General features: G+C 50.1%; 1 protein-coding gene across 2 annotated transcripts in view; it reads left to right on the top strand.

Moving 5' to 3' along the window:
- The window catches only part of Adgrd1 (adhesion G protein-coupled receptor D1), a 113,092-nt gene that overhangs the window by 92,535 nt on the left and 8,197 nt on the right, over positions 1 to 12,360 (top strand). For both annotated transcript variants that reach the window (XM_028766066.1, XM_028766065.1), the window contains 2 exons: positions 6,314 to 6,380; positions 7,583 to 7,649. In XM_028766066.1, coding sequence (XP_028621899.1) covers positions 6,314 to 6,380; positions 7,583 to 7,649 — 134 coding nt within the window. The remainder of the gene's footprint in view (positions 1 to 6,313; positions 6,381 to 7,582; positions 7,650 to 12,360) is intronic.

Here is a 12,360-nt window from a genome sequence, read left to right as displayed (position 1 = left end):
GGCTGTGTTGACTCTTGCTCTTCAGAAGGAGTCCCTGCCAGCAGTGGGGAGCCACTTCTCACAAGGGTCATTCGGAGGATGGGCACCCACCATTTTTGTAGTCGTTGTAAACCATGAGCCAGGCATCAAAGACCTGCTGCTTTCTTTTTCCCCTGCCTTCCTTCAAATAGGTTTAATTTTCTCAGCCCTCATTATGCAAACAGCAGATTAACTGTGTTTACTGTGTGTGCTCCTGAGTTGGCAAATGCCATTTATTTGAGGCTGAAGTGGAGGCGTTGACACTTGACACTTTCCCAGGGATTCCCTGGAGAGACTGGAGCAAGGGATGTGGGTGGGCAGCTACCTCCAACTGCTACAGGCCATGCAGCTGGTACCACTGTCCCCATGGTCCCTGTTCTGCCTTGGTGCTCAGCCTGGGTGATCACTCCGGTGCTTTTGTGTGTGTATGACAGACACAAGGGTGGCATCCACTGTTCTCCAGCCCTTCAGTGGGATTGATCCAAGTATGACCTGCTTCTTCAGTCTGACACAAGTAGGAGGTGACACTTCCTGTGACTCCTGATTTCTGTGAGGAAAGATCTAGACACTGACACAGATGGCTACCGGCCGCTTGCTCGTTTCTTCGTGGAAAACAAGTCGTTCTGATGGAGAGGGGAGAGGGGCAGGTGATCAGGGCAGTTAGAGGGAGGAATATGATGGGTGTGAGTGGGCGTGTGAGTGGCCTGTTAGTGAGTATGTGAGTGTGTGTGTGAATGGATGTGTGAGCAGGCGTGTGAGTGAGTGTGTGAATGGGTGTGAGTGGGGGTTGTGAGTGAGTGTGTGTGTTTATGTGTGTGTGAGTGGGGGGTGTGAGTAGGCATGTGAGTGAGTGTGTATATGTGTGTGTGAATGGGTGTGGGATGGGTATGTGAGTAGGCATGTGAGTGAGTGTATGTGTGAATGGGTGTGAGTGAGTGTGTAAGTGTGTTTATGTGTGTGTGAGTGGGGGTGTAAGTAGGCATGTGAGTGAGTGTATGTGTGAATGGGTGTGAGTGAGTGTGTAAGTGTGTGTATGTATGTGAGTGAGTGTGAATGGGCATGTAAGTGAGTGTATAAGCATGTGTGTGTAAATGGATGTATGAGCAGGCGCGTGAGTGAGTGTGTGAATGGGTGTGAGTGGGGGTATGAGTATGTAAGTGTGCTTATGTGTGTGTGAATGGGTGTGGGATGGGTGAGTAGGCATGTGAGTGAGTGTATGTGTGAATGGGTGTGAGTGAGTGTGTAAGTGTGTGTATGTGTGTGTGTGAATGGGCATGTGAGTGTGAGTGTGAGTGAGTGTGAGTGTATGTGTGTGTGTGTGTGAATGAGTGTGGGATGGGCATGTAAGTGGACGTGCAAGTTGGCGTGTGAGTGAGTGTATGCATGTATGTATGTGAATGGGTGTGGGCTGAGTGTGTGTGAATGGACGTGCTAGTCTGTTGTCTCCAACCTAGAGGAATATTTTACTTGATCCGCCAATGTTGAAGAAACGAGCTATTTGCCAATATTAAAACATGAAGGTCATTCCCTACAATGGCAAACTCCTTTTGAAAAAAACGAGGAGGCGGGACAGCCTGCTTCCCAATGTGGTAGGCTCTGGCGTTTTCTGATGTCCACATATGTGGTCCTCACAGAACTCAGTCTGCGGCTCCAATACAAGCTCTCTACAAATAGAACCCCAGGCAGCTCTGACCCCAGCAGCCGCCATCCATCTTCCCATCATCCCGTCCTTAATTAATTGTGTCAGGAGCCCGTGAACTGTGTCCTTCATCTTCTCCGGGCAGGGTTGGCTTCTGGCCTAAGTACAGTCCATCTGCAGGCAGCAGGTTTTTAACGCCCCAGCCCCTTAATGATGAAGGAGCTGGAGCTGACACAGGAGACCCCGCTGCGGGCAGAGACCACGGGAAACATAGCCTCTTCCCCTCAGGTCTCTCCCTGCCAGTGCTTCAGCCTGCACGGAATTGAAGCTTTTTAGAAATGTAATATTGTTTTGAAACTGAGGTGGGGAGGAGGTGTGCAGTCAGTTACAGGTTTGGCGGCAGCCGTGACCTGAGCTGGGAACAGGGGTTTGTGAAATCAAGGGGAACAGGTTGTGTCCCTGGGGACGGTGGCGCCTGCATTTTGATGCAGCCAACTGGAATTTGATTACCAAGTCAGTGTGGAGAGAAGGCACGAGGTTTATTGTTCTCTATTGAACTTCATGTCTTCTGTGAAGTCCCCGCCATCTAGGGTGAGACCCCAATGAAGTAAATCTGTTCCAGGCTCGCCTTCCTCTTTGTTTTGATTTAGGAAGCCAGCTCAGTCTCTGGGTGGTGGTGGGGTTTAGTTAGGGTTAGCCAGGCAGTGCTTCCTACCTTTGGTCAGGTTTAAATGCTGTCCCAGCTATGGTTCCTATTGCTGCGATGAAACACCAGGACCAAAAAACAACTTGGGGAGGAAATGGTTTATTTCCCTCCCAGTTCCATAGAACAGTTCATCATCAAAAGCAATGAGGGAAGGAACTCAAGCAGGGCAGGGACCTGGAGGCAGGAACTGATGCAGAGGCCGTGGAGGGATGCTGTTTACATGGCTTGCTCAGCTTGCTTTGTTAAAGAACTCAGGGCCACCAGCCCAGGGATAGCTCCACCCACCATGGGCTGGGCCTTCCCCCATCAATCACTAATTAAGAAAATGTCCTACAGCTGGATCTTATGGAGGCATTTTTCTCAATTGAGATTCCCTCCTCTCTGATGTCAAGTTGACCTAAAACCAGCCAGTACAAATGTCAAGCACTGATTTCATGTTTGTGAGACCTGTCTAACCATGGAACAGTGTCAGAAGGGGTTAAGAGCCCAGAGCCCAGAGTGGAGAGGTCACCTGTAACGGCTAATATTTTGAAATGCCGCGGCATGGGCCAGCTAGCTAATTGGCAGGATGGCTCTACTCAGGATGCAGCCATGTTCCCCACTAGAAGCATCCAAAAGCCATGCGCGCCACAGCTAGAAGTGGCCAGAGGCCAAGTGTGCCACAACTAACCACGCTGTCGCCACAAAGCTTGGCTGAGCCCCTGATAATATTTTCCATACTCGAGGTACCCGGTAGAATGAAGACTCTTAGTGCTTAAAGATTATCCAATGGATTTATATATTTGGAAATACTCAATTATATTGTTACCCAATATCTAACCTTTTTATTTTATTTTTATTTATTTATTTATTTATTTATTTTTTGAGACAGGATTTCTCTGTGTAGCCCTGGCTGTCCTGGAACTCACTCTGTAGACCAGGCTGGTCTCGAACTCAGAAATCCGCCTGCTTCTGCCTCCCAAGTGCTGGAATTAAAGGCGTGTGCCACCACTGCCCGGCAATATCTAACCTTTTGATAGAAATTACTACCCAGGACTGCTTTCGACCCATCCATCTTCCTCCATGGTCGCTAGCCCTCTTTTTTTTCCTCCTCCCCTTCCTCTTCTTCTCTCCTTCTCCCAGCTCCACCTCCTCTTTTACTGCCCAATCACTGAACTTTATTGCAAATGTAGTGTGAGTGGGGGTGGGGAATATCCCGCTACAGTCACCACCCAGAGCCAGTGCGAGGGAATTCAGTACTGAGCCCATAAGAAGCACACACTCCTGCAGCCTGCCACTCAGAACAAAGTCCCAAGAGTCTCACAGTACACACTTTCCACGGATGGAAAAACAGCAAACACGGGAATGTCAGTGGTTTCCATGGGAGATTCCCAACTCCTGTCTTGTTTTTAGCCAGCATTCCCCTGCAGTAGTTCCCCCAAATATGTATGCCACCCTCCATCAGGGTCTCAGGAGGCCAAGGCTATCTATAGGACAGCAAAAGGCTGGGGCCTCTGAAAGGCTACCATGTCCTGAGAAGGGTGCATCTTGATCCAGAGAGAATATGTTTGTAGTGACAGGGCCAGAAGGACTCCAGAAAAGTGACACCGTTTGCTGAGGTTTGGCGAAGACAGCTTCATATGAGATATTGGTGGGAGCGGGTAGGGAATCTAGGCATTCCAGGATTCTGATTATGACGGGATCAGCGTCATACACAGGGACTTGCTGTGCACATGCATCTCGTGTGGCCCTTGCAATAGCCCTGTGGGAACATTCCACAGTCTCCATTCCATAAACAGGATCATGGAGGCCCAGAGAGATTCAGCCAGCTCCCTGGGGGTGCATAGCAGGTCTGGTGTATCCTCGGGATATATATGATCCTAGCACTTAGGAGGCAGAGACAGGTGGATCTCTGTGAGTTTGAGGCCAGCCTGGTCTGCAAAGTGAGTCCAGGGCAGCCAGGCTCTGTTAGACAAAGAAACCCTGTCCCCCAAAAAAACAAAAAGAAGGAGGAGGAGGAGAAAGAGAAAGAGGAAGAAGAGGAGAAGGAGGAGAAGGAGGGAGAAAGAGAAGAAGAAAGAAGAGGAGGAGAAGGAAGAGGAGGAAGGAAGAAGAAGAAGAAGAAGAGGAGGAGGAGGAGGAGGAGGAGGAGGAGGAGGAGGAGGAGGAGGCCGAGGCGGTGGCACCAGCAGCAAGGCTCCAAACCACTCTCTTGGTATAGAGAATGGAGGCATGAAGCCAGCCATCTGTAGGCTGCTCTCACACAAGCTGGTGGAAGCCGAGAAATAGTTTTCCCTAGAGCAGTGGCCCTCAGCCTTCCTAATGCCTCAAACCTTTAGTCAGTTCCTCATGCTGTGGTGACCCTCAACCATAAATTATTTTGTTGCTGCTTCACGTCTGTAATTTTATCACTGTTAGGAATCGTAATGTAACTATCTACCATGCAGGATATCTGACTCGGGACCTCTGGGAAAGAGTCATTTGACCCCTGAAAGGGAGCGCAGCCCACAGGTTGAGAACCACTGTTCTACGGTCCTTTCTTTCGAACACTCTCCTTCAAGGGTTCTTGTGGTGGGGTATGGAGTCAGTTCTTTTGGGTCTTTGGCCCCTGTCGGGGGATGCAAAGGGTACCAGATCATGAGCCTGTAGAAGATGCTGAGCGTTTGAAAGTGTTTGCAGAATTTGAAAGCGATCCGCCTGAAAATTCAGGTGTGTTTTCCAGAGTGAAAAACCCGTGCCACAGCTGAGGTAAAGATCGCCGAGAAGCTTCCTCCTTGTGGAGACTCACATCTGAATATATATATAAATCCTCTGAACTTTGAAAGTGCAGGGAGCGGTCAGCCCGCTCTGGGCTGGCTGGCTCTAAGAGCAGTTTGACCCGGAGTCCTTTCTTGGCAGGGAGACGGAATGCTGTGGGAATTGCTGGTCTAAATGTTTTTGCTGGTTTGTTCTTAGACTTCACTTCCACTCCCTCTCCAGAAGTCTGACGAGGCTTAGCAAAAACAAATTCAGCTCAAACTGACTTAGGCACAAAAAGGAACTTAACGGTTCCTATAGCCAAAAAGGCCTGTGGTGGTAGAATTCAGGTCTTGATCTATGGAGTTCCACAACATAAATTTGCCTTTCTTGATGTCTTCATTGGCAGAACCCTGAGCTTTCCCCCATGATGCTAAGGTGGCTGCACAAGCCCCGTCTATCCCACCAATGTCCCCACAGCGACAGAGTTCTTTTTTTCCTCCCAGTCTCAGGGGCAGTCCCTGCTAGAATCTTATTGGTTCATCTGGGTCACATGTCCATCTTTCAATCAATTGTTGTAGCTACAGGGGATTGACGGTCCATTGAGCCAGTCATGGGTCACGTGCCTGAGAGCTAGGAAGGAGCCAGCCTCTTGGCCCCATAGATCTGGAACAGCATGCCTGGCTAGAGAATTGTGGACTCAAATACTGGCAGCTTGGAACAGAGCATTTGACAATCTAGTGAAGCTGACCCAAGACTGTCCCCCTCCCCCTCGGCTGTGGAGTGGTTTCTCAGGGAGGCAGTCTGTGGAACGTGGGGTGTCCAACAGAGACCTGGGCCTCTGCCTGTTGAATGTTTAGGACACACATCCCTGTTAACACTCACAAAATGTCCTTAATCACTCACACATGCGTCTTGTGGGTCAGTTGACTTAGCTAGGAATCATGGCCCACACAGGACACCAACTTTCCCTTCTTGTCACCATGGGTCACCCTGCCCTAAGTCCTGGGCTATCACATACCCCTAGGCTCCTATGGAGAACCAAAAGAAGGCACTGTGTGTGTGTAAGCATGTGTGACCTCTGGCTTAGCCCTCAAGGTCCTTGTGCCTAGCAATCCTCCATGCTCAGTGCTCAGCCATAGTCCCCACTGCACTGGCCAGCAGGAGCTGAACACACGCATTTGTGGACAGAAGGGGATGGGAGCAGGTCGTGTGACATCTCTGTCCCTCCACAGGGTGTCCTCTCCTCATCTGTATCATCTCCATATCATCCTCTATGGACAGCTATGGGACAAGTGACAGGTAAGTGACCCTGTGTGCTCGGAGCATTCCTTGTGATAGACTGGTCTCCTGTAGAGAAGGTTCTGGAAAGGGCTTCACAGTGCTGATCTCAGATGCCCACATTCACCCGGGTGCAGAGTGGATACCCACTGGTACCCCCAGGGCTAGGCAGTGGGAGCAAGAGCAATCCCGTTGTGCTCTTAGGACCAGCAATGTAAACTGGGCAGTGGTGGTTCCTGTGGGACCTGGAGGCAAGTGGATCTCTGAGTTCGAGGCCAACCTGGTCCACATACTGAGTTCCAGGACAGCCAGGGCTATACAGAGAAACCTTGTCTGGAAAAACATAAACAACAAAACCAACCAAATGAAAAAGGAACCATAGGATGGGTATTACTAAATTCCAAGATTTTTTTTTATTTTTTGCATCTAGTTATTCATTGTGTGTGTGTATGTATCCATGTGCTTGTATGCACATGCATATGCGTGTGTGCACACATACCGTGGCATCTATGTGGAAGGCAGAAGTCAGTTCTTTCCATTTATCACAGGTTCTGGGGTGCTGCGAACTCAGGTCATCAAGAGGCCTGGCAGCAAGTGCTTTTACCCGCTGATCCTTCCGATGGGAATTTTATAATCCATGTGCTTCTCCCAGAGGCATGGTTCTGGTCCCCCATGAAGTCCACGTTGTGGACTTCAGGCCTTTCTTGGATGATCAGAAACTGTGCAGCATCCAGTTGAAGAAATATGAAATTATGTAAATGAACATGGCCTGGGGTATACAGACAGATGGGTCTTAGAGTCCTTGCTTGGCTGGGAGGCCTGGACCGCAAGCCCAGGGCAGATGAGCAGGTGGCCAGCCAGTTTTCTGAGCCCCACTGAAGGCATCTTCCTGGCCAAAATTTGTCTTGCTCTGCAAAGACCCCAAAGGCAGTTCCCGCTGTAGCTTTTTGTTTCTTATGGTAGCGAAACAGAAATCAACTCTGGGCTTTGGCTGGACTCGTCAGAGGTGGCTGACCCAGGGCATCAATTCTGAGAAATCCTCTCCGAGAAAGAGACTCATGAGATCACCATGGCTCAGAGGTGAAGACTGGGAGTCAGAGTCGGTACCTAGAGCTGACAAATCCTTTCTCTATGCTGGGGCCCTGCCATTGTTACCCTGCCATTGCGGGGGTAGAGATACTTCCGTGGACCAGGATGCTCAAGTACTTCTTTTCTCTCCACAGCTGCTGGCTGTCTCTGGGGAGTGGTGCCATCTGGGCCTTTGTGGGCCCAGCTCTGCTGGTCATTGTGGTAAGTTCCCCTTCCCCCCCACTTCATTTGGCAGAGCCAGACAGGTCAGGAGGCCGGGCCATTTGGACTGTGTCAGATTCCCTGAAGACACACCCCAAGATACAACCTCATACTGCCGCTCACTCATTTGTTTATGCTCGCTGTCCCCTGCCCCCCAGGGGGTGAGTGACTCTGAGCTTTGGTGACCCATAGCCTCAGGAAGGCCCTGAATTTGGAGTAGCCCCAACTAGCCCTCAGTGTGCCTCTGCTGAGCTCAGACCTAGAGGCATACACAGACTTCTCAGAGAGTCCCAGCACTCCACGACAAGAGACAAGAGACAGTGAGGATGGTCAGGGACATAGAGCTAGATATCAACCACACAGCTCCACGTGGGGCACCTGCCCATGGCTGGGGAGCTCTCTGTCTTCCCTGTGTCTGCTCTCTGTGGCAGTGCTACACAGGGTTAGCGAGCAGCCAGACCCATACAGCATTCTCGTAACCATGGCTACCTCCTCCCACTGACCTCGGTGCTCATGTCTGAGGATGTGGGAGTTCACAGACTGCTTGGTGTAGTCACAGGGGCCAGGTCATCCCCACATGCCCACACCCTGTGTAGGGCTTCTTGCCTATTCTGAGTCATAATTAGTCATAATTGAAGTTGCAGAGATCCTGCCCTGCTGTCTCTGCACGGTGTTCTGTCCTTCATAGGTCCCAAGAGGGCATTGCTGACCAGTCCCAAAAGATACTCCTTGTAGGCTAACCCTAAGATGGGGGTGTCCCAGCCCCATCCCAATAGCAGGGAGAAAACTGTCCTCGCATCTCAAGTGACACCAGACTTCATGTCTCACCAGATAAAGGATGGGGTGACTTCATCTGAGGGTCACCCTCTCCCTGCATCTACACACACACTCCAGAAGGCCCCTAAACCCCCTTCTCCTTTTCCCGATTGTGAATCCATGTGGCCACCCCCGCCCGTCACCGTTCAGTGGCACTGGTTGAGGCAGGACCTTGGTGGCTAATTATAAAGGAAACAAAGGAACATGCTAAACATCTTCATGGAAACTCCTCTGATGCTCTCATGCTAATGGGCATAATGGCATCTTCTTGTCTGAGAGGGCAGCGAGTGAACTGTCATCTCAGTGCCCTTTGGGGTGGGGAGGCCAGGCACTGTCACTATGCATGTGGCTCCTGCTATACACATGGCCGCTGTGGTCCCAGTTACAGTCTGTTGAGCTTGCTGTAATTTTTCCCACTGGAAACTCTGCTCTGTGGGGTCTATAGGCCCCAGGGCTCTGGAAGTAAACTCCTCTGTTCTTGGTGGGGTGTGGGGTGCAGTGGGCGACCATGCTAATTTTGAGGTTACTAGCTGGTCTGAGTCCTGGCTGAGGCTGGCTTGGCCCAGGAACCATGTTTGTAGGTCAGTCACCCTGAGGTGATCTGAGGTGATGGGCAAACTTGCATAGCCTCTTGGGAAAAGGAACCTTGAGGAACTGGAAGCTGTAACCCAGCAGGGAGGATGACAGGGTCTAGAGAGTGTCCCATTCAGCATGGCAGGAATCACCTTTGAGAAGGGTGGTAAGGTCTAAACTAGGGATGAGGTAGAATCAGGTTAATAGGGGAAGCTTTAAGCATCACATGGTGTGGCTGGGGGCTTGAGGTTAAGAATGACTGAGAACAGGGAAGCAAGCAGTGTGCTTTAGGTAACACGACTCCTGGGAGTCCCAGCCAGGGCTGAACCAGCCTGAGACACACATGGGTTTTGAGTTTCTGATGCTAGGTTGACAAGGATCTATGTCCAGTGCCCTTAGTCACTGCATGTTAACAACATCTGCAGAGGCTTAGAGATCACAGCTTGTAAACCTCCCAGGTTGCTCTAGTGACAGCTAATGTTGGGTCATTGGTGACTTCCTGTATAGTGGGCATGGCAGAAGCTGACAGGGAGGTGTGGAATGCCTCTAAGGCAGTGGTTCTCAACCTGTGGGTTGCAAAGCCTTTGGCGGTGATGGGGCGGCTAGTGTCCAACAACCTTTCTGCAGGGGCCCCCTAAGACCGTCAGAGAACAGATATTTACACAAGGAACTGTATTAAAGGTTAGAAGCATTAGGAATTAGGAAGGTTGAGAACGCCGTTCTAAGGGATCCATGGTAAAGGGCAGGCAGCTTGACCATGCCTACATTGAGGTTGGATTTTGGTCCACAGCCATGGCCGCTGATTTACAGTGTGTTTGCAGCTGCTCAGTAGTGCTGAAACATTCCGTGGCAGACACTGTGGCCTTCAGAGCTGAAAGTATTTACTACTCAGTCCTTGGCAAAAAAAAAAAAAAAAAAAAAAAGAAAGAAATAAAAAAAAAAGAGAAAGAAGAAAAAAAAAGAAAAGAAAAAAAGAAAAGAGTTGGCTAATTGCAAATACAGGGGTGGGGGATGGGAGTGGGGGGATGGAATGTTGTAGCTGGTTCTGCTGACTGCCAGGCCTCCGGGTGGGTCCTAGTGTAGAGACGGGATGGCATTTTGTGCCCCCCCCACCTCAGAAGATGGTGGGGTTTGTACCCTCCCGAGCCTTGCCCTCATTCACCCAGGAGTGCTCCGCCTTACTTCCAAATGAAGGAAGTGAGTTTTGGATGTCAAGCTCGGCCTGACCCCATTTGTGTAAAAGCTCTCGGTGGACACTTTTTCTCCTGCAAGAGGGAAATGGCAGAGAAAATGTGGGGCAGATATTCCTGAATGGCGGCTCCCTGGGGAGCTGTGGGGGGGATGGCCGCCCCACACTTCGATTTTGTCTGCATCTAAAAACACTCCACAAGGCTAGCACAGTTTTAAAGATTTATTTTTATTTTATTTTATTTATTTTGCGTATGTGTGCCCAGGGAAACTAAAGGCTATTGGCTTCTCTGGATTACAGGCAGTTTTGAGGCACCCAATGCAGATGCTGGGAACGGTCTCAGGTTCTTTGCAACCACCTCTCAAGTCCAGACAGGGTTTCTCTGTGTAGCCCTGGCTGCCCTGGAACTCGCTCTGTAGACCAGACTGGCCTTGAACTCAGAGATCCACCTGCCTCTGCCTCCCGAGTGCTGAGATTAAAGGTGTGTGTCACTATGCCCTGGCTGGCTTGCAAACTTCTCGAGTAAAGCCATCTTAGAAAGTGGAGTGCTTCTGTCAGAATACTGGCTTCACCTACCTGTGCTAGTGAGGGGGGCCTGAAGGCTCAGGAGGTTGTGAGCAGTAATGGGCCACTGAGGGCTTCCTAGGTTTTGAGCTCAAGAGAAAAGCAGAACCAAGTCCTTCAGCATCAGGGCCCACCCCCATCCAAATTGATGATGCTAAGACCTGTCCGATAGCAGTTCCCCAGGGGTTTAACTGCTCAAACTCTTGCAAGAAAGTACCACAGAGCAGGGGTTTGAATGAAGACCATTATTCTCTTACTGTCACAGAGGCCAGATATCTGAAATCAAAGGCTCAGCAGGTTGGCCCCCTGGTTTCCTCTCTCCTTGGCCATTGGCCTGTGTAGGCCATAGCTGTTTGATTACAACCCATACAAATGGCCTCAGTTTCATACATTATTTCTCTGAATGTCTTCATCTCAACATACAGTGAGATTATAACATTATGGGATAGAAGCTTGGTCACAAAGGAATGCAAGTCAGCCCATAGAGCCTCACCCCTGATGCCCCCCACAGTGACAAGAAACTTCAGGGAAAAAATAGATATTGTCACATAGCACCTTGCTTCTCCTCTGGGAGAGCTCAGAGTGCCACCTGCACCCCGCCAGGAGAAGGCAGCGCAAAGTCTGATCTGAGGACTCCACAGTGGTTTCTGGTCTCCTCTCTGGGTACCTGAGTGCCATAGGTATAAACCGGCGGTCTACAGATCCACCTTTCTCTCTGGGCGTCTGCATGCGGGGCAGGGGGAGGCAAAGGCAAGGCCTGGAATAGGTGGATCTGATCTGATTACGAAGTGCCAAGAGGCTGGAGGAGAAGGCCTTCCCAGGGAGATTTAGACATGAATCTTTAAGATGAGGTCCTTCCCCATGGTGGTCCTTGCTTATTCAGACTGGTTTATTTGATGGTGGATGTGAATACATATACTTTATTCAGGGTGAACCAGGGGTTAAATACCATTTGTGGAAAGGAATGCCCAGGAAGGGAAGCTCACTGGCTGAAGCCATGGTCCTCTCAGTAGGATACCATGGTTACCTGTTTCAGATCAGATACAGAAATGGATAGGAAGTGGCTCGACTCCTGCCATCCTCAAGTCTCTGAGATTTCCAGGTCTTACCAGTTCCTTTGTTTGGTGGCATGGCCCAGTTGCCCTACAGGGTATTCCAGCCAGTGCCCCACAGTAGCCTGGTCTGTGCCTGTCCCAACCAGAGAAGAAGGACAATGGCTCCAGGAGAAGGTCTGAGAAAGAGAAGAGAGGGTTCTTAAAGTTCTTATCTTCCCTGAGAATCCAAGTAGAAACACATGAATATGTAGGTGCAGAGGAGGCAGAGCTACAGGCCCACAGATTCACAAGGCCATGCACAGAGCTATAGGCGCATGCTACACAGAACTACAGGCCCGTAGATCAGATTCACAGAGCTGTAGGGCTATATATATGTTGATATACAGAACTACAGGCATAGGTCCACAATTTCAGACACAGAGCTACAGGCCCACAGATATAAAGAGCTATAGGTACATAGCTCCATGGCTACACAGAGCTACAGGCACATAGACATGCTATAGCCAGAGCTATA

This window comes from Grammomys surdaster, unplaced genomic scaffold, assembly GCF_004785775.1.
Source record: "Grammomys surdaster isolate TR1022 unplaced genomic scaffold, NIH_TR_1.0 166, whole genome shotgun sequence".
Classification (NCBI taxonomy): Eukaryota; Metazoa; Chordata; class Mammalia; order Rodentia; family Muridae; genus Grammomys; species Grammomys surdaster.
This window is presented reverse-complemented; position numbering and strand designations above follow the sequence as displayed.